The 25,581-nt window shown below is 39.0% G+C and overlaps 1 protein-coding gene across 7 annotated transcripts in view; it reads left to right on the forward strand.

The window, feature by feature from the left end:
* Window positions 1–25,581, forward strand: part of SUPT3H (SPT3 homolog, SAGA and STAGA complex component) — a 252,130-nt gene that overhangs the window by 137,814 nt on the left and 88,735 nt on the right. For all 7 annotated transcript variants that reach the window (XM_042477039.1, XM_042477031.1, XM_042477021.1 and 4 more), the window contains 3 exons: window positions 9,533–9,619; window positions 13,951–14,041; window positions 14,931–15,064. In XM_042477039.1, the coding sequence (XP_042332973.1) occupies window positions 9,533–9,619; window positions 13,951–14,041; window positions 14,931–15,064 (312 nt within the window). The remainder of the gene's footprint in view (window positions 1–9,532; window positions 9,620–13,950; window positions 14,042–14,930; window positions 15,065–25,581) is intronic.

Consider the following 25,581-nt stretch of genomic DNA (forward strand, 5'->3'; position numbering starts at 1 on the left):
GACATATTAATTAGATTAATTATGTATGCCTTGGTCTGAACTTAAGGCTTCTTTACTCAGCATGTATTTCTGCATAGTTTCAGTATATGCAAGTACCAGGGAATGAGCCCTATAACTCAACATCAAGGTTTATGCCAAGGTGCTTGTTTCACAGTATATTCTTTATTATATTGAGCATGATGTTCAATAAGAGCATCCCATCTGGATGCTATTACCTGTAGGATATGCAGCTTGTATATGTCTTCTGGAGGTTATTTCTGATGTTAAACAAAGGAAGCTGATTAAAACCAGCTGTAAAACAATTTTCATACTTCATATTTTTTTACAGTGGGTATTGGATTACCTTGCACATGACTGCATGTCTTAACTAAAAATAAACTAAATCTTTCCCTTCTTATTAAAATTTGTGTAATTTTTTTTTTTTTTTTTTTAGTTTAGCTGAATGGATCTGTTTCCTAACTTGGCACTGGAATGTAATACTGCTGACATCACTATGCATTTTACATGTCACTGAGAAATAATTATGCTTTTATTCATTCAGTGTGCTGTAATTAATCACATTTTTAGTTATGGACCAAAATTTAAACATCATAATAGAATTACATTTTACAAAAATTAACATACAACCAGGATTAAATTTGGTAGTGAAGACTTGCCAAGGAAATATCCAGTGTTATAAAGGGTATGATCATAAATGATAGTTACATAGAATTGTCACATATTTAGAACACTTCCTGTTTAAACATTTGCTTATTCTCTCATAGTCTGCTCCCTGAAAAATTGTAATTTAAGTGGGACAAGAAAAGAGAGATACATATAATTTTGATAGAACTGCTTCATGCCTAGTCAAATCATCTTCTTACTCTAATATTGTTTGCTCAGATAAGCAGCAGAACTTGTTTTCTCAGTTTTATTATCTGACATTGGTGTTATTGGGGTGTTTTGTTTTTTTTAAATGGAAATGCAAAAGTGGGACCTTATTTTATGCAAAGCAATTTTAGCCCTGAACTAGGTTCTGGTACCACTGAATTAGTTTCTATTGTTCTGCTCATTTTCAAGAAAGAGGAGTTAATTTTAATAATAATAATAATAAAATTTATTTATGTTTCCCCGCCTCTCCCGATGGATCGAAGCGAGGTTACAGACTAAATAACAGCACACGGTGCTTACATAAAAATTCAATTAAAAGCAGCTAAAAACAATAAAATATCCAACATCAGGCAATAGCATCAACAAGCAAGACAGGGATAATACACAGATGGGGGCATATCATTCATATCATATCAGGGGGGTATTCATATCAGGTGGGGTATGCTCGGCTAAAAAGCTCGGTTTTAACTGCTTTTCTGAATGTTTCTAGCGAGGCCGCCAAGCGGATCTCCTCAGGAAGACTGTTCCAAAGTCTCAGAGCCGTTGATGAGAATGCTCTTTGCGAAGTAACAACATATTTAAAGGTTACTATTTCCAATAGGTTCTTACCCGATGTTCTAAGAGTGCGGGGCGGATTATATAGGGAGATGCGGTCCCGTAAGTAACTCGGGCCCAAGCCATGTAGGGCTTTATAGGTAATAACCAACACCTTGTACTGTGCCCAGAAGGAAATAGGGAGCCAGTGAAGATCTTTTAATATGGTCAAACCTTGATGAACCGGTGGCCAATCTGGCTGCCATATTTTGCATTAACTGATGCTTCCGAGCTTGGTACAAGGGTAGCCCCATGTAAAGCGCATTACAGAAATCTAGACGAGATGTTACCAGAGCATGTACGGCCATTTCAAGGTACCTTCGGTCTAGGTAGGGTCGCAGTTGGCGTATCAACCAAAGTTGATAGCAAGCACTTCTGGCCGTCACATCTACCTGAGATGTCAATTGCAGGGACGAGTCCAGAAGTACTCCTAAACTGTGAACTTCGTCCTTCAGGGGAAGTGTGACCCCATCCAGGACAGGTTGGCAAATTTCCTTCCTTAGACCTGAGGAACCTATCACAAGTACTTCTGTTTTCTCTGGATTCAGTCTGAGTTTGTTTTCCCTCATCCAGCCCATTACCAACTCCAGGCAGGCATTCAGAGGAGAGATGCCATCCTTAGTCCCTGTATCAGTCGGAGACTCATATTTTGTCTGCCCTATTCAGAGAACATCCCTTTTCTCTCTCACTCTATTTTTCTGAGGCAGTAGTGGATATTAGGAGGTAGAATGGGGAGCAACTGGAAGAGATGAAGGGTGGGAATTGTAGTAGAAGGAATAAAATGCATTCATGGATACATATAAATTATTTTGTATAAATTTGTGAAAATAGAGTAGTTTTTATAGGGGGTTTGTCAAACTGACTTAGATTTATGCAATAAAATATTTAGAGTCAGCTCTTCTCTTCCGTGGGCTTGCCATCTGCAGATTGGAGTGGAAGGCCCTGCCCCCTTTTTTCTAATGGTGGTGTTCATGTTTAGAAACAAGAATTTGTTGGCAAATGTATAATTAGAAAAGGCAGCAAATTCTCTCTGACCTTCTATATCTAAAATCCTTATCTAGAATAAAAAATTATAATCATGATATCACATGAGATCTTTTTAAACTGTATTTTCTGCTGTTGGAAATGGGCCAGTATCTGATTTCAGATATTCTAAGCAGCTTGAGAGAGAGCATGATGGCATCACTAACTCTGGTGAGGATATTTTGACTGTTTTTGCATTTAATTTGAGAAATCAGTATATAGTTTCCTTATATACTGTAAGCAATTTGAGGATGCTGGTTTTGAATTAATGTCTCTACAGCAGCAGTTCTCAACCTGTGGATTGTGACCCCTTTGGGAGTCGAATGACCCACAGAGGTCACCTAAGACCATTGGGAAACAGTAGCAAAATTACAGCTATGAAGTAGTAACGAAAATAATTTTATGGTTGGGGTTCACCACAACATGAGGAACTGTATGAAAGGGTCGTGGCATTAGGAAGGTTGAGAACCATTGCTCTATAGCAATGAAGGAAATGTTTTTATAACTTTATAGTATAGCACATAATCACTACCTAGCGTGAGTTGCAGCCAATGAAAGAACATTTTACTCACTGTCTCAAAAGGATGCAAATTTTTGCCTGGTGTACATTCTTTGAATGTGTTTTTAAAAATATCAAAAAGAGAATGTGATTATCATGTTAAAGATAAGGCTCCATAAGCATGGCAAACCTGACCCATTTCAACTGAGCTGTGGCCATGTTGCTGTAGGCTGTCTACTTAGTTTTTAATCTTTGTGTGTTCTGCATATATGCGCGCGTGTGTATGCCTGTGCCTGTATGTTTGTCCAAAGGTCTATGTGCATAAGCTTAAGAATGGATGGACTACACTAAATACTACAACTTGGACAATATATAATGTTTGTTTTTTGTCCTTTTCTGACAACCCACTTGTCATACCTATTTGTGATCCTCATTAAAATTATCTTTATGTATGTTTCTAGCATGGTTGTTCTCTGGGGACTTATCCCTTCTATTCTGCAGTCTCTAACTGTTAAACTGTGCCATGGTGGAGTACGTGTGCATATGTATTGTTGTTGCTTTTGTTGTTGTGTGCCTTCAAGTCTAAGGTGACCCTATCACATGGTTTTCTGGGGTTGTGTGACTCGCTCAAGGGCATCCAGTGGGTTTCTGTGGCCGAGTGGGGAACTGAGTGGGGGAAGCAACAAGGAGAGGTGGGGAAAGACTCCATCTAATCCCCTCCCAGCCACATGAGTCCATCTCAGCCCTGACACAGACTATCTCAGCCTCCCCCCCCCCCCTGTCTTCCAGAGGGAGGAGGAGAGAAACAGCTGGGAGGAAGCGGAAGTGCCAACCACATGAGTCCATCTCAGCCCCAGAACAGACCATCTCAGCCCCCTCCCCCCAATCTTCCTGTGTCATAGGAAAACAACTACTGGACAGCAGCAGTAATGGTGGGTGTCACTAAAGTGAAGAACAGCAGTGACATCATAGTAACACTTGTTCCCACTGCACACAGGGAAGGGTATTTGGTCCTCCTTGTGTAACCCCCTCCCCTAGAAAACCCTACGAGGAGACATCGAAAATGTCACACAAGCAGGACAAGAGCACTATCACACCCAGAGAGAGATAAAAACTAAAGAAAAATACAATTGCAAGAGCAGTTAAGGGCAGTCAAAATTATGAAGCAAGCAGTAAACACTCTCAGAATGACAAACCCCATCAGAAGCAGCACCACACATAAAATAGGGACATGGAATGTGAGAAGCATGAGCCAAGGGAAGCTAGACATAGTGAAAATAGAAATGCAATGCAGGAACATAGCAATACTGGGGGTGAGTGAATTAAAATGGACAGGAATGGGCCATTTTGAATCAGACAACCACACAGTGTTCTGCTCAGGGAAGGGAAAGACAAGAAGAAATGGGGTGGCTTTCATACTAAGAAAAGGTGTTGCATAAGCAGTCAGAGCATACCATGCAAAATCAGACGGAATCATCTCAATAAGGCTCAACAGGAAACCTATGAATATCACCATAATTCAAGTATATACACCAACCACTGAGAAGAAATTTATAGATTTTATATCTAAAAGCCAGAGTAAGCTATTGAGGCATAACAGGTTGGGGCAGGCCTTTGCACATCTGAATAACAAATGGAAAAGTGATTAGTTCTTTATGTTCATGATAAATTTTAATTCTAAAAAGACATTTAAAGATGTCAAGGTAAGATATGTAGGAGTGTTATCAGACATCATTGGGGGAAATACTTTAATACAGTGTGGCCACGTTATATACGGATTCCAGCATACCCTGGAAGCCTGCGCCGGAAGAAGCCTTGGCACGCCAGGAAGAGGTAATGGGGTGCGCTGCAGGCACGAACCCTATTACTTCTAATAGAGGCTTAACCATGCATGTTTTTTCCCTTATGCGGAGGGGTGTGTGTGTCCGGAATTGATCCCTGCATAAGGGAAGGGCGTACCGTAGGTATTTACGCACCAAATAAAAATCAACAGTCTTTTTAAAATAAGTTAAAAATAAAATTTTGGAAGTAAACTTTGATTCTTTAATTTTAAAGGGATACTTCAACGGAGTGGTTGAACCTCACTGGATGCAGAATTGGTTTGCATTAACTGATCAACAAACCCTTGATTTAGAAGGATATGGGTTACGTTTTGGCTGGCATGCCTATTTGTTTTATGGGAAGCATCATGCCCATAGAGATTTTCTAAATCACTTCATAAGGAGATCCTTATTTAAAGTGTGGCTTAAATATAAGAACTACACTTGCCAGCAAATATCATTATGGGCATCCCCAAATGAAGCTTTCTTTAAAGATTCTAAATTAGCAGATAGGATCTGGCTTACATATAAAGATCTAATTGTGAAAGATACCCAAACCCAGAACATGAGATTTATCACCCAAAAAGAGATGGAAGATCAGGGTTGTTATAAAGGCTGGTTTCTGTATAGACAATTTCATGATCGATACAGGCTAGATAGTAACTATAGTAACATAGATAGTAACATAACTGTCATCTTCCGGCCTGTGAGGGAGTTGACCAGGCAGGCCCAACTCCATCAGGGCTAGCCTGAAGAAGAAGAGCCCTCCTTCCATTCCATCTGCCTTGGTCCAGGCCTCAGAGGGAGAGAAGAATGCTGGACCCGATCCCCCCACCCCCACCATTCCCTTCTCTTTTTGTGTCGTGTCTTTTAGATTGTAAGCCTGAGGGCAAGGAACCGTCTATTATCCCCTCTGTTGTAAGCCGCCCGGATTTATATGGGTGGCATATTAATAAATCCTGTTGTTGTTGTTGTTGTTGTTGTTGTTGTTGTTGTTGTTGTTGTTATAGAGTTTGATTTATGGCATTCCTCTGGAGGAGGAAAGTACATATATATTATATAATTTATTTTACTTTTTTATAAAGAATAAATCAGTGGTCTTAAATGTATCTTATAGGAAACCAACAGAATAAGGAGGGAGTTTTTCTTCCCTTGCCAGTGCAGAGCTGACCCCCCTCCCCAACACACACACACACAAGAATATACTTTGCAGGGCTGGGAAGCTCTGCGTGACAGGTTTTCAGGTAGCTTTTCAAACTGGGGAGGGTGCAGGGAGAGGGGAGGGAAAGGAAGCGAAGGAGCTACTTTGCAGTGGGGCACGTAAGAAGTAATAGAATTGATCCAACTACATATACATCAGGTTGAAATATATACAGCATAAATAAGAATATACTGGCAACTGTAAATTACAGTATATATATTAAAGACTTATGTACACAATTTTTTTGCCGGTGAAGTACATGACCAAATCTTCTAATACCTTAATTGGGTGAATATAGTGAAACACACAAGTCTACTAAAATGACCATAACCACACCAACCCAGCAGTAGGTTGTGGCCATAATATTTCAAAATTGTGTTGCCTCCTATTTAACAGTATTTATATTATACTATATCTTTAGCTCAGAGGATTCTGTAGGTCTAGATGAAATTTGAAAAAGATGTTGTATTCTCAGCATGCTAACTTCAATTTTCTAAGCACTTATTAAATATATAGAAAAATGCATGCTTAGATATAAGTCCACTAGGTTCATTCAAATTATACCAATGAGGTATTCATCTTGCTCCTTGTATTATAATTTTACCCAGGTTTTCTATATTTTATGCTGGAAATTTAAGTACCTTGTGTATTCTTAAACTAATCAGAATAAGAACCCACTTTTCTGCGCCAAAGAAATGGAATATCATTTTTCACATTCTTATACTTTGCGATTTAGTTTCCAGTAAGATTATGTTACTGCAACTTCTGAATTCCTTAAAGTTCTCTTGCCTTTGTATCTGCAAAGACTCTCTTGAGCATTTCAAAGGGAAAATATGAAGCTTTTTTGTGCAGTATGTTTTCTGTTGTGCATACTCAATACAGTTTACATTTTGTAGACATGTGATTAAGGTTGAAGAGGGAAATTAATGCAATACAGTATTATGATTTATTGACTGAATTTTTTTCCTGCTGAACATTTGCCAAAAATGACCCCCTATACATATTAGAAAGAGCTACTGTTTTTGTTGATCTTTTAAACTCCTGAATAGTCTATTTCAAGTCATACCAGCGTAAGATCTCAGATTAATAATATACTTATTCATAAAACCATTGCTGTATGTCATATCAAGGTTAGCGTTTCTTCAAATCTAAGTTTCTCATAGAAAAATAATCTGTTGTTTTATGATACAGTTTTGAAAGTGAATTGTATTGCAGCTTAATTTTTGAAAACCAATGTCTGAACACCACTTTTTCTTTTTTATATCTTTCATTATTTAGCACATTGTCAGCTTTTTTGTATTTCTGGCTTTCTCAGTTACTACTTTATTGAAGGCATGAGTTTCAGCATTTTGAAAAAATGGATTCTGTACATCACTTTAGCATGATTTTGTTGGAGTGATTTTGTTGGATAGGATATTGGTGGAATTTTTTTTTTACATAATTGGGCTGAAATTATTTAATTCAAGGGAAGTACATGGGGAAAAGACAGGTGGCTACATTAAAAGCAACAACAAGGCAATTGTAATCCACTGTCAAAATGGTCTCAATGGTAGCTGTATTGATTGGGGATTGCTATGTGTGTTCTTATTGTAATTTTCTTTCTTCTGTCAAACACACAGAATTTCTCTTTGGGAGAAACGCAATACAGTCGGCCCTTCTTATACACGGATTTTTTATACACGGATTCAAGCATACACGGTTTGAAAATGTTACAAAAAAGTATAAATTTACCTTGATGTTCCACTTTTTATTAGGGACACCATTTTGCTATGTCATTATACTTAATGGGACTTGAGCATACACGGATTTTGTTATACACGGGGGATCTTGGAACCAAACCCCAGCGTATAACAAGGATCCACTGTATCTAAAGAAAGTAATGTATGAATAGATGGGGATTGTAATGTAACATATTAAGAGGGCGTCACGTTGGATAAGGCTGCCATAAAGCCATGTGTTGCATCCGTTTGCTTTCTCTGTTAGTCAACTGAAGTTTGGATAAAAACGCTAATAATATGTAAATAAATAAATTCTACTACAGTATATGTTTTCTTATTGTAATTTTTTTCTTTTGTGAAACACCCTGAATTCCTACCATCAATGTATACAAGGTGCTATAAGCCACGTTTCAGGGGAAGGATCTGGCAAAACCACCTCTGAGTATTCCCTGCCAAAGAAAACCCTGTGAAATTCATGGGGTCATCTTAAGTTGCTAGGTGACTTAAAGACAGTGGTGTTAATAGGTAGGTGCGGGGTGGGTGGGTGTGGACTTCACCTGGTGACGGCCTAAGGTGGGGTGACACCACTGTTCCTCAAACATCTGCATTTGGGCATAAATGGGTTGTGGGATTCCCACATATCTTTACAATCCTGAAGAGATGGTGTGAGTGGGATATGCCTCAGTGGGAAGACAAAAATGGCCTCAGTTTTATTTTAAATTTAAAATGTCAAAATTTAATTTTTATTTTATAAAAAAAGTATTTTTTGTTTTTCAAAAAATTCTTTAAAAACATCACATTTAATAAAATTTTAACTTTAACCACATGAAACTATGTATGCAAACACATTTATTCGGTGCATATGTGTCAGAACCCAAAAGAGTTATCTGTATTGGGTGACTTTAAATTTTGCCTCCGGTTTCAAATAACAGTTGGGAGGGGTTTTACTGCACTTGCCGAACAAAAATCAAAAGGTTACATCACAATTACTAGGCAAAAAACCAAAAGGTTATATTGCAGTTACCAGGCAGAAATCAAGTGGTTACACTGCAGACAGGTGGGGTAGATAACTCCAGTCTATATATAGGGACAATAAGGCAGAGAGGGGCAATATCAACCAAAACGCTGGCTGATCACTCGTGTCTTTGGTCTGCAATAAAGTCTTTTTGTTCTTTCACCAAGACTATAGTCTGAGTCCTTGGAACAGAGCTGACTAATCTTGACAATATGATATTATAATTTAAAGGTATAGTTTTAATTTTGTTGCTTGTTTATGTTCCAACTATTACCATTACATTCAGTGATATAGGAAATATGATTTATGAGTAAATTAGTACAAAAACATTACTGAGGTTTCTGTATAGGTGTGGTATGAGAGGAAGTCAATGGGGTGTGTGTGTGGTGACACCATGAGTTACAGCACCAGGTGACAACAATCTTAGAGACACCGCTGCTTGAAAGCACATGTACACACAGTGTAAGCCTATGACAGGGTTTTCTTGGCATAATTTTTTTAAAGAGAGGGTTTGCCCTTGTCTTTCACCAAGGCTGAGAGAGTGTGACTTGCTCAAGGTCATCCAGTGGGTTTCCATGGCAGAGCAGGGATTTGAACCTCATCTCCCAGAGTTCTAGTCTAACATTTAAACCATTAGAATGGGCTGGTGCTCTAATCAAAGCATAGGTTGTAATTTTATCTTTTGGAATTCTTCATCCAGCCTAGATTTGTTATGGTATGACAAGACTGTGACTGTGATCTGTGGCCAGTCCAACAAAGGAAAACATTCATTATTTACTCCTTTATTTACAGTTACAGCAAGCCTCCGAAGTTTCTCAGATGAGAGGAGCAAGAGTTATATCTGCTGAAGATCTTATTTTTTTGATGCGCAAAGATAAGGTACAGTATGTTAATTATTTGTGAGTGGAGGTTAATTCATGTGTCTAAATTTAAAACGAGCTATATAAAAACAGAATTGTTCTTACTTACTTTTCAGCTTTGTTTTCTATCTGAGTTATTTTTCATCCCATATACCCATTTCAGGTTGTACTTTTAGGTTTAAATTGAATTCTCCTAGCTATATATTTTTTGTTTGTGATATAGACAAAAATACATTGAGACTATTATTTAAGTAATCTTTGGAACACCAAACGTAATCTAGTTTACCCTTGAAACCTTCCAGGTGTTCCACTTTCTTATTATTGTCAACTTCAAGTCAACTTCAAGCTATGATGACCCTATGAATAAGAGACCTCCAAACCACCCTATCATCCATAGCCCTGCTCAGGTCTTGCAGACTCAGGGCTGTGGTTTCCTTGATTGGATCTGTCCATCTGGAATGTGGTCTTCTCCTTTTCCTACTGCCTTCTACATTATCAAGCATTATTGTCTAGTGTCATGTTTTCTCATGATATGGGCAAAGTAAGACAGCCTCAGTTTTGTCATCTTGGCTTCTAGGGAGTGTTCAGGACTGATTTGCTCCAGGACCCATTTATTTGTGTTTTTAGAAATCCATGATATCAGTAGAATTCTTCTCCATCATTATATTTCAGATTAGTTAATTTTCTTCCTACCAGCTTTCTTGACTGTCCAGATTTCACAGCCAAATATAGAAATGGGAAATAGAATGGCATGGGCCATCCTAACTTTAGTATTCATTGATATGTCTTTACACCTCAGGTATTGTCTAGTTCTGTTGTACCTGGTCTTCCAAGTCCTAGTCTTCTGATTTCTTGACTGCAGTCTCCATTCTGATTAGTGATTAATAAAAGCTATAAAAATATTTTTTTCTTTGTCTTGTTTCTTCTTCTTTCATAATTAGATCTCCAGATCACACAAAATTTGTGGCAAGTTTCAAAACAAAAAAAGACTATAGATTTGATGGAGGTGATTTACATGGAGCAATGCATAGAAAACTCATTGTATGAAGTCCAATTGATCCAAAGAATATTCCCAAGTATGATATTCTCTACCAAAACATTTAAATATCTCATCTGCAGAAGAGTGAGACTGCTTACTCATAAGGCTGATTATTCTGAATTTTCTTTGAATGCTTATCACATTCATGTTTTTTAAAGTAAAAGCAATGGCTTTTAGATAATTCAGTCTATTTTGCTTCAGAGATCTGTCTTTGTCTTTTGCTAGAACAAGAGCGAGTGGGCACATCCACTCGCTCGCTTCCTCCCTGGTGGATGTGGTTCCTGTGAGGCAACAGTGGTGGTGGCAGCAACTCCTCCTTAAGTGCTCTGGGCACCATTGTGTGAATCCTGCACTTAAGGGGTAAGTGGGTGGGGTCATTGGCTTCAATGTAAGGAAAATCTTGAACTATTTCAGTGTCTTCATCATCTGCTTTAAAGTTGATACAAAGTCCCCTTTTACTTTTGCTTCTTGTCTGTCCTTAACTGCTTGAAGAGTTTCATCATCTTTTGAGTCTTCTCTTTCTTTTTGGCTGCAGATTAGTCTATTTTGCACTCCTTCCTGACACTGTCCCTGGCTGTTCATGTATCTGAGGATCAGTTAGGTTTAATAGTGCAAATTTATTTTTACACAATCTTTAAATTCTATGAGGATATTCTTCAGGTTGTATTTTGGCACAATGGTTGGGTTAGTGTTTCTCTCTCTATATATACACACACACACACACACACACACACACACACACACACACACTAGCAGTTCATGGTCTGTGCCATACTCTGATCCAGGTCTTGTTTTTGTAGAGAGAATTGAGTTTCAATTATATACAGTTGTCCCTCCATATTCGCTAGGGTTAGGGGAACAAGACCCCCATGAATATGGAAAAACTGCAAATAACAAAAACACTGTTTTTATCTGCGAGGACACCTCTCTAGAAATCTCAGGTCCTCCAGTGCAACTCTGTGGTCAATGTCCAACATACACTGACTATAGAATGGCACTGGAGGAGCTACAAATGGCCTTTCAGTGCAACGTTTAGTTAAAGTTGACCACAGAGTTGCACCAGAGGACCTAGACAGTCCTAGAGAGAACATATTAATGAAATCTGTGAATAATCTGTAAGCTGTAAATATGGAGGGATGACTGTAGTCTATTTGATTTCTGTATTGCCCATCAGGTAATGCCTGTGTATAGAGTCACCTATTTGTTTGCTTGTAGACTATGTTTGTGATAAAGAAATTGTTGGCCTCTCATGTTGTGCTATAATTATTTACTGTCTTGACCCAAAGTAGAAAATGTCTGATTATTTCAGTAAAACCTAGGGTCAAACTAGAGTCACATCATTTACAGTATGTCAGTGAACCTGGATTTTTAGTAGTAGATTTTTAAACTCTTCTGAGGCAATCTCAATATAATCTCCTCTTCTCTACAGCTACCAATTCAGTTTAAAAACTTAATTGTATCTCTAAGTGGTCTGTTTAGCATATTGTGCAGTGATTGGTAGGCTGTGCATTTCTCATTGTAAAAATATTAGGTGGCAGATCTTGGGGAAAAAGGTGTTCACTTAATGTACTCAACCCACTTTTTAATCAGTAAGGTGCATAGAAAACTGACTTATTGAAAGCACATGTGCAAAATTGGTTTAGCACTCTATGCTTTCTGGATTACAGTGGTACCCCGGGATACGAATGCGCCGCCTTACGAAATTTCCGGGTTACGAAAAAAATCCATTGAAAAAAACTGTTCCGGGTTACGAAGGTTATTTCGGGTTACGAAAAAAATTTTGGTGCTTTTCGGCGCTATTTCACACGAAATCGCGGCTTTTCCCCATTAGCGCCTATGGGTTTTTCAGCTTGCGAAGTATTTCAGGTTACGAAAGCGGCGGCGGAACGAATTAATTTCGTAACTCGGGGTACCTCTGTATTACATTGCTCTGAGGTAAATACAAAACATTGTTCTGTTTCAAAAATAACAAATTTTATTTATCCAGAATGCATGCCATTCTCTTTCTCGGCTGTATTTCTGCATCTTCCAGCTTTTGAAGCAGTACACTGGTACCCCGGGATACGAACGCGCCGCGATACGAAAATCCCGGGATACGAAAAAAAAATCTTTAATTAATTATTTCCGGGTTACGAAGGTTTCCCCGGCTTGCGAAAAAAAAGCCGGCGCTGTTTTAAATGGGAGCCGCGGCGGAGCCGCGGCTTTTCCCCATTAGCGCCTATGGGGATTCGGCTAACGAAAGTCCCCCGGGTTACGAAAATGGCGCCGGAACGAATTAATTTCGTAACCCGGGGGACGAGTGTATAAGCATTGCTGAGAGGGAGTGATCAGGCAGACCCAGCTCCATCAGGGCTAGCCTGAAGAAAGAGGCTCCTCCCTCCTCAACTGTCATCTTCCGGCCTGAGAGGGAGTGATCAGGCAGACCCAGCTCCATCAGGGCTAGCATGAAGGAAGAGGCTCCTCCCTCCTTAACTGTCATCTTCTGGCCTCCTATTCCCCTCCAGCTATGCTCTGACTGTGTGGGGGAGAGGCTTGTGTACCCGAATGAAGTTGTGAGCTATAATAGCCACTGGTAGGGCCTCCCATGTCAGACAGGTCACAACGGAAGGGTCTGACCAAGAGCACCAAAGGGCAGGATGGGCTCTCTAGCCTTATGGCAACCATCCTAGGAGAAGGAAAACTCTAATCCCAAACCCGGGCAGATGGTGCCCGTCTAACCCTGTAAGGTCAACCATCTAAGAGAAGGAAACTCTAATCAAACCTACAACCTGAGGACCTCGCTGCCACCGTCCGTGCTTGTCAAGGCCTCAGCAATTGAACCTCTGGTTTAAAGGGTGAGGGCAGTTCTGTGCACGCTGCGCTCCACCAGAAAAATCCATTGCACAGACTTGAACGATACATCCAATGTTATCAGCGTGCTTGTAGAAAGCATGGATGAGTCCTTCCTGAATCCTCGTTCGCGAAGTAAAGCCAAGATAAGCATTGCTGAACCAAAAGGCATCTTCACCCTATAGTCTTCATCTTTATCTTACATCATGTTGGATGCTCCCCATGCATCCAACATAGAAGGTGTTCCCCTCAAAAGAGTGAATGGTTATAGGGAAGTGTAGAACTGAAATATATTTTACACATGTATTCATTTACAGACTTATATTTGGTATTTTAACAGATTAATCTTGAATTCCCATAAAGTTATCCTGTCAATTACTGTGATTGTCTAAAATTTTGTGCTTATATTTAATTTTTACCCTGGTAGGCAGTCTGAATTAAATATAATTAATGTCTCTTCTTTTCTTCTTTCTCCACCTTAGAAGAAGCTCAGAAGGTTGCTGAAATATATGTTATTCCGAGATTACAAATCTAAAATTGTCAAAGGCATTGAAGAAGATGATCTTCTTGAAGGTAGAAAATGTTCTACTGGAATATTAAATATATGTACTTTATATACCAAATGAAATATATATTCCTCATGTAAATAGCTGTAGGCATCCAAAAAATATTTATTTGGCTCCGCCAGGCTGGGCATGACACAATGGCTCTTAAAGACAAGCTTTGGATCTCAAACATTTGAATGGCTTTCTATGTTATCCGAAGTTCAGACTCTACAGACCATCGAGGAAAATTTGGAAGTGAATGATTAGTTAATATCAATAGACTCAATGGAAGCTTATTTGCATATTCATGTAGCTCAATTTTGCAGAAGATATTTGAGATTTCAGTTTCAGGAGCTCCACGATCAGTTCAACAGCCTACCATTCAGCCTTGCTTCATCACCTAGAGTGTTTACCAAGGTTTTGATACTGTTCATTGCTCACCTAAGGGAAAAGGGGTACAGCTGTATCCTTATCTGGATGATATTCTTCTAAAGGCAAGGTTCAGAATAAAGGTAAAGAAGGATTTAGATCTAACAATGCAAATATTGCAGAAATCATTTTTTGGATAAATTTGGAAAAGAGTAAATCTAGCGCCTACCATGATATTAACTCATTTGGGGGCAAAAATAGACACAAGATCAGGTTGCATGTTCCTCTTACAGGAAAGAAGCATCTTGAAAGCAAAGTAAGATTTAGTTGGAAAATGCCTCAGTTGTTTCTTGTGAAATTTTGTTTCCCCTGCAACTACTTCATAATGACTGTCTTTTCATCTTAAAACACACCATTTTCCTATCTTTACCCCAGGGAGAGGGGTTTTTTGTCTCCAGGAATACATATTCTAGATCCAAGTCTGAGTCTTTGTAACAGTTTCATCAAAATCACATTTTTTAAAATTTCCCTCCTTTAATATCTTTCAGATAAACTCAGCAACGGCTCCAACAAACGCCAGAAAATTGCTCAAGACTTTCTTATCTCTATTGATCAGACTGGGGAACTGTTGGTCTTGTTTGAAGATGATGAGGTTGATGATGTTAAACAAGAGAGAATGGAGGTAAATTCTCAACCTTTTATCCCCCCAAAATATTCAGTATATTATAACAGAAGGTGATTTAGCTTTGTTCCTTGCTCTGTGGCAGAATTCTTCACCTTCAGCCTTATGTTATAGCTATATTCTGACATCTTGACTCCCAGCACCAATTCTACTCCCCCTCCTCCATTCCACCAGCCAACAAATGTCTGTTAGAGTATGGGATTCAGCAGGTATAAGGCCATCTTGAATCCCATTTTGGGAAAAAGGTGGCACATAAATCCCACAAATAAAAAAATAAATAAGGTGGGTTGGGACGGAATTGAGGCATGCTATATTGCATAGTTCCTCCTGACAGACCTTTATGCTCCTGGATCTGTTAATTTAAAAAATACAGGATCCATGTCTCATGTTCAACCTGGAAATTGTAGATGCAGAGCCAGTGTAGTGTAGTGGTTTGAAAGTTGGACTACAACTCTGGAGACGAGGGTTCAGATCCTCACTTGGCCATGGAAACACACTGGATGACTTTAGGCAAATCACATTCTCACAACTTCAGAAGAAGGTAATGGGTAAATCCACTCTGAACAAATCTGGCCAAGAAAACCATGTGATAGGTTCACTTTGGGGTTGCCGTAAGTTGGAAATGACTTGAAGGAACACAACAGTAACAAATCTACATTAAGTACATGCTTAATTTACTTAATACCAGTCTTAGAGTGATGAGTTTTCAAAGGAGTGATTTTTTTATTCTAGCAGCATAAAAAGGAGGAAGGGAGCGAGAAGAAGAAAGGACTGTAGTAGCCCCTTTAAGACTAACTGGTTTTTGTTTTAGCATGTGCTTTCATAGATATAAACCCACTTCTTTGACTCGATACTAAAGCTTCAGGTTATAAATGATATTTGTTCAGTTTTGAGAGTGGGATAGAATGTAATAGGATCCATGATGCAAATCATGTTCCTTGCCCTAAATTTTCAAAGATTTGGGCAAAGTGATAAAAATGTTTCAGATATTTACAATAGTCATTTAATTAATTAATTTCATTTCTGTGCCACCTTTCTCCCAGAAAGGGACCCAGGTGGCTTACAGATAAAATTGTTTTTAAAAAATTATTATAGAAATGTAAAAACAATTAAAATCATCTAGCTAAAAATAGTAAAATGGCATAAAACATATACATGTTAAAAAATATCTAAAGCAAACACCCTGTATAAAAGCCCACCTGACACAATTATATATTAAAAGCCTGGTTGAATAAAAATGTCTTTGCCTGCTGGTGAAAGGAAAGCATTTAGGAAGTCAGCCTAGTCCAGAGGGTGGAAAGGAGCAGCCATTGAGAAGTCTCTCTCTCTCTCTTTCTCTTTCTCTCTTGATGTAATGTATTTATTGCTTTTACACATCAAAATTGACTAATGTAAATAGCTGGAAAACCTGTATCATATCGCTCACACCTTTGAAAATATTGGGCAAGGAATATCATTTGCATCATTCTATCCCTCTCCCACATCTCCATAAATATGTGTTATACCTTAGGTATTAACACCACTCACTGCTGCATCTGAAGAAGTAGGTTTATATCCATGAAAGCTCATGTTAAAATAAAAACCAATTTGTCTTAAAATGCTGCCAAGTACCTTCTTTCCCCCCTGTCTCTTCAGAGTGATGTGTGTATCTCATATGAAAGGTGCTAGAAGAATAACAAAAATGTAAGGCAAAATAGCAGCATATTGGTTCCCAGCCTCATATTTATCATTCAGCAAATTCCTAAGAAGCACATGATTTAATACATGATTCTTGGACTTGTACCACATTTTTAAGTTTGTTTTATTTTATTACTTTTTTAGGTGTAAATTAGATTACTAGTTGTTTAAAAGTCCTGTCAGAAGCTACAGAGAGGCAGTAGATTCATTGCAGCTTTCTGGCTACCAAAAATAATGTTGTTTATTTATTAAAATATTGATTTCCTGACCTATATCCAAAGATCTCTAATATTTAATGATTATTAATTGGTAATATTTAGTGTGCCTGCTATTGGTCTGCATGTAAATTTGCAGACTGCATAACTTGTGTAAAGAGCCACAAATTTGACCTGTTTTACAATAGATGAAATAATTATCCATTCTGCATTTTAAAGATTATGAAATCCATTTTCTCTCATGTTTAACAACCATATTTTCATATTGTACAAACTAGATCATTGAGCTTGATCATTTAAGTAAAATTTTGAACAAAATCAACCAAGCCTGCAATTCGAATGGCACTTATATGGTAGTGAGACCCATTTAACTTAACATGATCTACTCCTGAGTAGAAAAACTTAGGATTGCAGTGAACTTGCTTTCCAGCTGTTAAAGAATCACCTTAAGGGTTTTCTATAATGTATTTATCTTGGACTGTGACAAAGATAGCCTTCAGGTTGATAATCTAGATTGTAGTATTTCCATCTGTAAAATAAAACTTTCAAGCACGTTAGCCATATGATAAACAAAATGCTATCTTAATTTATACAGTTTTTCTGGCCTTAGGCTAGTATGTGTATATGTGTGTGCACCATTTCCCCCCAGCTTTGGGAATTACTAGTTAAGATTTTCATAGCATAACATTTCCCCTCCATTCTTCTCTTAAGTAGCCTCAGGCATCACAGTACACCCATTTTTGTTCATTCTTGTGGATATAAGAGATACAGCTTACTTTGATTTGCATCGAGCATTTTCACATTCTGAACTTTTCCTCCTTAAATTATAAAAGGTACTTGACCTTTTTGTATCTGAACTATAGTGCATACTACAGAAGATCCATTCCAGTATCCAGTTGCTGAGTAAAATACACTGGGGTGGTGGTGGGGAGATCATTACAAGTGGAGATCAGCCTAGGAGTCTACACCATTGGCCTTGCTGTCAGGTTCACACTGATCAGTGGGTCCACTTCTGACATTGGCACATCAGGCAGAGAAATACATGGAAGCAAGTTTGGAAGCCTGTGCAATCTGGGCTTCAGTTTACTTAATATAACACCAATACTGAAATCTCTTCACTGACTGCCCATTAGCTTCCGGGTGCAATACAAGGTGTTGATTATTACCTTTAAAGCCCTACATGGCTCAGGCCCAAGTTACTTGTGGGAGCGCTTCTCCCTACATAATCCGCCCCGCACTCTTAGAACATCTGGGAAGTTCTTACTAGAATATTATAATACCAGGCTAATGACAATTTCACATAAGGCATTCACTGCCGCGGCCCCAAGATTATGGAATGACCTACCGGAAGAGATCCGTCTCATTGCTACCTTAGAGGCATTTAAGAAGGCACTCAAAACGGATCTCTTCCAGCAGGCTTATCCACTGAATTCCATATAAAAAGATTATGACAACTGCACTTCCTTGACTCTGATTGTTGGCTAATGGACAAATTGTAATTTTTAGTGAACTAATAGGAATTCTTGGTGAATTCAGTGTTAGTATTTTATTGTTGTATTGACTGTAAATTGTACTAAGTGTCTTTTAAGGTTGTAATCCCGCCTTGATCCATGGGAGAGGCAGGAGGTATAACTAAACTATATTATTATTATTATTAGGCATAGAATTCTTTACAAGTAAGCTTTTGCCTGCAAACAGACATAGTTATTGCATGCCCAGTGCCTTAAGCAACCCTAGAATTATAGAATCATAGAATAATAGAGTTGGAAGAGATCACAAGGGCCATCCAGTCCAACCACCTGCAATGCAGGAAATCCAAATAAAAGCCCCAGTCCAACCTATGGATAGTGTTAAACCTTTCAAGTATGAGTTGCCAATTCAGTTTGAATGAATATCTCCAGTGGTGCAGAGTTAATGTCCAGTCATGATTAACACCAAGAAAAAGGCATAAGGACTTTTCTCCAGCAAGTGTGACATGCAAGCTTTAAATTAAAAGAAATTAGACAATTTGAATACAAAGCATCCTTTTTTCTCAGTGGTTTGTGATCATTGGGAATCCTGTAAAAAATAACATCCTCAGATCTGTTAAAATATTCAAGATCTTTAAAAACAACGTAACAGTGTTCTGTTCCCTATGAGGAGGTGGTTGTTATAGAATTAAGTACTAAAGAATATTTTAATTTTTCATGTTTAGTAGAATATGGCTTTTGCATGCTATCTTTTGAAGGAAGTCCAGTTTTCTGTTTAAAATCTTTAACAAGCTCCTTCAAATAATTAGTATACTTAAGTCATGAACTGTGATCTAAAGGCTATGCTCTCTTTAGGTATCAATTACTTCAGAAATGTGTGGTTATCTTGGTTTGGCCAACTGAAAATGCTTTCTGTTCCCTTTCCCCGGGCCAAAAAGCATATTGTCCAAAGCAGATGATAAACATGTATTTCTGATGTTGTTATGACCCAAACAGGATATGATTGTTTAGTGGTATGGTTTCACTTATGATGAGTTACACAGAAAACAAATATTGTTTATCCTATATTTCTTCAAAAGTGTGTTTGTCAAATGAGAGAGAGAGAGAGTTCAAACTGAATGATGTAGACTTTTCTTTCCAAGACACATTATGTTGTTGCATCACTACTGCAAAGAAAAACACTAAGGACATTCTATAATCTTAGCAAAAAACAAAGATTTTTTTTATTTAAAATAGATGTTTAATTCATACAGTTCCCTAGGTAGATTATATCTTTGTTAGCTTTCATCTAAGATTAAGGTGACTTGCTGGCAGAGGAATGAGAGTCAGTATAGGAGAAAACAAAATTCATAGTGTCATCAAGAGGAACTGAAAACAATTTTTTAAAACTCTAGAACTAAGATCTTCTGTTTATTGATGTTAGCTTCACTGATTTGCATTGTATTAAGAGGTACTGAGGGCAGTAGTGTCACTAGGGTTAGTGTCATCCAATGTGGTAACTCAGTCTTACCTCCTCCATACCACCCCATACAGAACCTTTAGTCTTGTTTTTGTACTAATGTTATCCATAAATCATCATTCCCATATATCACTGACATAAACAACTAGCACAATTAAAATTATACTTTCAAAGTACAGTATTATATACACAGCCTAAGTGGGTTTACATATACACAGTCTCATGTGTTTAAAGTGAACATTTGGTAAAATGTGATGTTTTTAAAGAATTGGTTTTTTTTTTAAATTAAAAAAATAAAGATTTTTTTTAATTGAAATTTTAGTTTAGTTTTTTTAAACAACAACAACAACAACTGGGGCCTCTCCTTTCTTCTCCCACTGAGTCTCACCCCACCCGTGCCATCTCTTCAGCATTTAATAATAATAATAATAATAATAATAATAATAATTTTTTATTTATATTTTCCCACCTCTCCTAGGTGGATCAAGGTGGGATTACAACCTAGGTTAAAATACAAATACAAACATATCAATAAAAATACATTTAAAAAATTAACAATTAAAAACAGGTGAATGCCACAGCCCATTTCTGCCAAAAGGCAAGTGTTTGAGGAGCAGTGATGTCATCCCCTCTTAGGGTGTCACCTGGTGCAGTCCACAGCCCCTGCACCCTCCTAGTGACACCACTGATTGGGGGGAATTATACAGCAATAAAACCTGGCTTACTGTTTGACAAACTTTTGTGATGTTCTTTCTAAACCCAGCCTCCACCATGGGTACTCGGCCTCCTCGCTGCCCTCACTGAAAGGCCCGGTGGTGGTGGTGTTGGGGGCCAAGAGGCCTCCAACACCGCCATTGGGCCCTTCCACGGCCCTTCCACGGCAGCGTTGAGGAGGCCGAGGCTTGACCTCCGCCACTGCCACCGCCACCCAGCTTGTTTTGTGGTGGCGGCAGTGGTGGCGAGGAGTCTGAACCGCCGCACCAGAGGCCTTCAAGGCCTCCAGCACCGGCACTCGGCCTTTCCCGTGGCGATGGCAGGACTCAAAGGGAAGGAAGAGGGAAGGAAGGGAGGGAGGAGGGGAAGGGAGGGAGGGAAAGCCAGGGAAGGCTAGGGACTTTTGTCTCCAGTGGTGGCACGCATGCATTTGCGCCGCCATTGGGGACAAATAAGACTTGAGCATACGCGGATTTTGGTATATTTGAGAGGGTCCGGAACGGATCCCCCACTTATACCAAGGGCCCACTGTACTCCTAATCTTCTATCACCCTCACCTAAAAAAAATTTCTGTGTTTCCTTGGTGGCATACGTTAAATCCTGCAGTGCAGTTAGTGCACTGATGCCCTCTGCAAAGTCCTGGGAGTCGTACTTTTGTGACATGCATTAACTCTGCAATTCCTGTGCAGACCTTCTTTGTAGAATAAATGGAATTCATAGTTTGGAGACATACATCAACTCAGTGGTGCAGTCAGCATACAGCTCTGCCTGATAGAATCCAAGGATTTGTAGTTTTTGTTGACATGCATTAATTCTGTGGGACAATTGGTGTGTGGATCTGCCTCAGAGAAGCCTAGGATTCATAGTTTTGTGACATGCATTGACTCAGAGATGCAATCCGTTTGCAGGTCGATCCTGTAGAACCCTACTAGAATTTGTAATTTTGTGACATACCTTATTTCTGCCGTGCAATTCGTGTGCAAATGTAGAATCCTGGGATTTGTACCTTTGTGGCATGCATTAATTCTGCAGTGTGGATTAGCCCCATTTTAGGGCAGCTGTTACAGGCACACTTTGCAATCACACTTTGCCTAAACCAGAGAAATAATGCATTTTTGGGCCACTTTTAACTGCCGTGGCTCCGTCCTACAGAAATCCGGGGATTTGTAGTTTGGATACATAGCCACACTCTTTGGCAGTGAAGGTGAAAGGCCTTGTAGAAGATGGAGGACGGTGGGATGGCTAATCCAGCCGCTGTTTTGCATTGACTCTAGAAAATTCTGGCAGAAAAGTTTTCTCCAGTTCTGAAACCTGAGACTCTTAGGAACTCAAAGGGCTTCTTTATACTCTGGGTATAGTGAGACTCCAACTCCCATCAGCCCCAGCAGTCCAACGATACCTGGAGGGTAACTTCTTCCATTTCTGATTTAAACCCAGTGTGCTGTGGTGGTGATTTCTGGGGGAAATCAGGGTTCAAATCCTCGTTCAGCCATGGAAACCCATTCTGATGACTTTGGTCAAGTCCCACTCTTCCTTAAGCCTTATGAGCAATGGTTACCAAACTTTGGTCCTCCAGATGTTTTGGACATCAACTCTCTGTATTTGCAACTGGTCTGAAACATCTGGAGGGCCAAAGTTGCCTGGTCAAGAAAACTCTGGGAGAGGGTCACTATTAAATCAAGAGTTGACTTGAAGGCATCAAGTGAACCAGTGTTGTGTTGTGTGTTGGGAACTAGAGTTCGAATCCCTGCTCAAGCCTATTTATTAACCCAGCAAATGTCCTTAGCCAAGTCATATTCTTTCAGCTTCCAAAGAAGGCAATGGACAACTTCCTCTGAAGAACATTGGCCAAGAAAACCCTACAAGAGGGTGGCCATAAGCCAACATGAAGGCATGCAACAATTCCAGAGGATCTCAGACCCTCATTTCCCAGGATAGGTTAAACTCTGACACTCAGCTTTGCAAACCCAAGACTCATTTCTCAAGAGAGGTTAAACTCTGACACTAAGCATTGCAAACTCAACCCCCCATTTCCCAAGAGAGGTTAAACTCTGACACTCAGCATTGCAAACCCAAGCCTCATTTTCCATGAGTCAGGGACGTAGCCAGGATTTTGGGAAGGGGGCAGGTCCAGACTAAGTGCCACCATTTATTGGGGCGGAGCAAAGCCATGCTTGAAGAAGACTCCACACATCCTGGAAGGAGTAATGGTGTGTGCTTGTAGTGCACTCCGCATGCCGCCACATGCACGAGCCCCATTCATTCTAATGGAGTGCAAGCATATGCTGAATTCCCCTTTTGCGGGGGGTCCAAAACGGATCCATTACATAAGGGAAGAGACTACTGTTTTTAACATAAATTAACGGAAGGGGAGGTCCGGACCCCATGCCCTCCCCCCCCTTAGCTATGTCCCTGTCCTGGAGATTTATATTCATTTAGCTTAACCAGGTATTCTTGTACTATCTCTTTACTTATTCTGTACTGAATTACCCACGTTCTGTCCTCATCTCCATTTTCCTCAGGTTGAGCACCTTTTGCTTTTTCTGAGAAACTGAAGCAAAGAAGGTGTTGAGTAATTCTGCTTTTCCTCTGTCTACTGTTAGCAATTTGCCATCTTCTTCACGCAGTGGCCCTACCATTTCCTCCTCCTTCCTTTTGCTGTGGACATACCCAAAAAAGCCCTTTTTATTGTACTTAACCTGTCTAGCAAGCCTAAGTTCATTCTGCGCTTTAGCTTTTCTGACTTAACCCCTACACGTGCTTACTATTTGTTTGAATTCTTCTTTGGTGATTTCCCCCTTTTCCCATTTCTTATACATGTTCCATTTAAAACTTGGCTCATTTAAAAGTTCCTTAGTCATCCATCCTGGTTTCTTGAGACACCTCACATTTTTCTTCCTCATTGGAACTGTTTGAAATTGTGCCTTCAGTATCTCCCTTTTGAGAAACTCCCATCCATTGTGAACTCCCTTCTCTTTTAGTATTGCTGACCATGGAATCACCCCCAGTATTTCCCTAAGTTTACGGAAATCAGATTTCCTAAAGTCTAGAATGTGTGTCTAACTATGCCTGGCTTCTCCTTTCTGCTGTATAACAAACTCCAGCAGAACATGGTCACTCCCACCTAAGGATCTCACCATTAACCAGGTCACCCCTGTTGGTTAGGATCAGATTTTTGCTTTGTATTTGCTTGCTTCATATTTTTCAGTTTACAGTTCTAACATAGCATTTCTAAGGTTTTCTATATGAAGAGCTCTTTGTTCAATAGAAGGGTGTGTTGGGATAAAGAAAAAAGATTTTTAAGAACTCAATGCATTATTTCTTTTTGAAAGTAAAACAAACTTCAGTTAAAATATAATTTATTGAAGAAATTCTCTTTTTTCTTTTCAATAAAATTGCTTGCCATCGTTCTATTTTTTTTATAATGGAGGCTAATCTCTCTACTCCAAATACACAGGAAGAAAAATCCTTCCCATCAGAATTCCGAACTGGAATGCAAACAATATTGCACTCTGTAAATGCTGTGTTTCAGTTGTTGTTCCCTTAGGATTAGAAGGAACACTATTCATCTGTCACTCTACGTTCTAGTTTAGGAATATATTTCCAACTCTTGGGTGTTACATAGCAATAATTCAGCGGCACAGGCACCATACTGCCTTCATAGTACATTTCATGTTTGAATAAATAGTAAAAGCTGAATAACTTGAATAGAAGAAAACAGTATCTGAAAAATAGACTTCTTGCCAACTAAAACTGATACTAGATTCTTTTTGGAGACAGCTTGATGACAAAATGTGGGACTCTCTAAAAGATCCTTCAAAGTGATACAAAAATGATTTTAAGAAATGGATTTTCAGCACCAGATTTCCTAAAATATAGCTTTTTGAAGGCTTCTGTTCCATTAATAACAAACAACTTACATTTGCTTACTAGACAAGGAAGCTATTGATAGTAGCAGAAAGACTACTTTGTCTGCATTGATATTTGTATCTTAGTGTATACTCAGCCAGATATCTAAATATTTGATCTAACAATAGTTACCATGGTTAACGATAAAGCATTGTTCCTGAGGTCATCTGCTAGACTGTTTGTCTATGTGGTTCTATTCATTAAATGTGTGCAAACTCTGCCAGTTTATAGCTTTATATCAATCATTTAGTTTTATAGCAAGCAGTATACTGGATTCTGTACTATTAAAAGCCATCTTTTACACCCTATGATTGTGCAAATATGGTTGGAAAAGTGCAGATCATGTCATAGAATCATAGACCCATACAATTGGGCTTCATGGGACATCAAGTCCAACCCTCTGCTCTGTCCTGGATCTCCAACTAAAGCATCCCTAGCAGATGGCTGTCCAGCCTCTTTTTGAAGACATCCGGAGAAGGAGACTTGACCATATCTCTAGGCAGTTGATTCAGTGCTGAACCACTCTTGCTGTCAAGACATTGCTTCTATTGTTCAATTGAAATCTACTCTCATGTGACTTTAACCCATTGGACCTGGTCTTGAGCAGCAGACAATAAGACTGTCCCCTCCTCTTTTTGGCTGCCCTTGATGTATTTAAAGTATGCAATCATGTAACCTCTCAGTCTTCTCTTCACCAGGCCGAACAAGCCCAGCTGCTTCAACCTTTCCTCATATGTTTTGTTCTCCGTGCTTCTTATCCTCCTTGTTTCTCTTCTCTGAACCTGTACCAACTTGTCTATATTCTTCTTAAAATGCGGTGCCCAGGACTGAATGCAGTACTCCAGATAAGGCCTGATCAGTGTAGAATATATCAGGACTATTATTCCCCTTGACTTAGAAATGATAGAGTCATAGAATCATACAGCTGGAGAAGCCTCAAGGGACATTATGTCCAATCCCCTGCCATGCAGGAATACACCATCAAAGCACCCATGATAGATGGGACATCCAGTCTCAGTTTAAAAACTTCCAAAGAAGAGGATTCCACCACACTCTGAGAGAGTGTGTTCCACT

The sequence above is a fragment of the Sceloporus undulatus genome, chromosome 1 (assembly GCF_019175285.1).
Source record: "Sceloporus undulatus isolate JIND9_A2432 ecotype Alabama chromosome 1, SceUnd_v1.1, whole genome shotgun sequence".
Classification (NCBI taxonomy): domain Eukaryota; kingdom Metazoa; phylum Chordata; class Lepidosauria; order Squamata; family Phrynosomatidae; genus Sceloporus; species Sceloporus undulatus.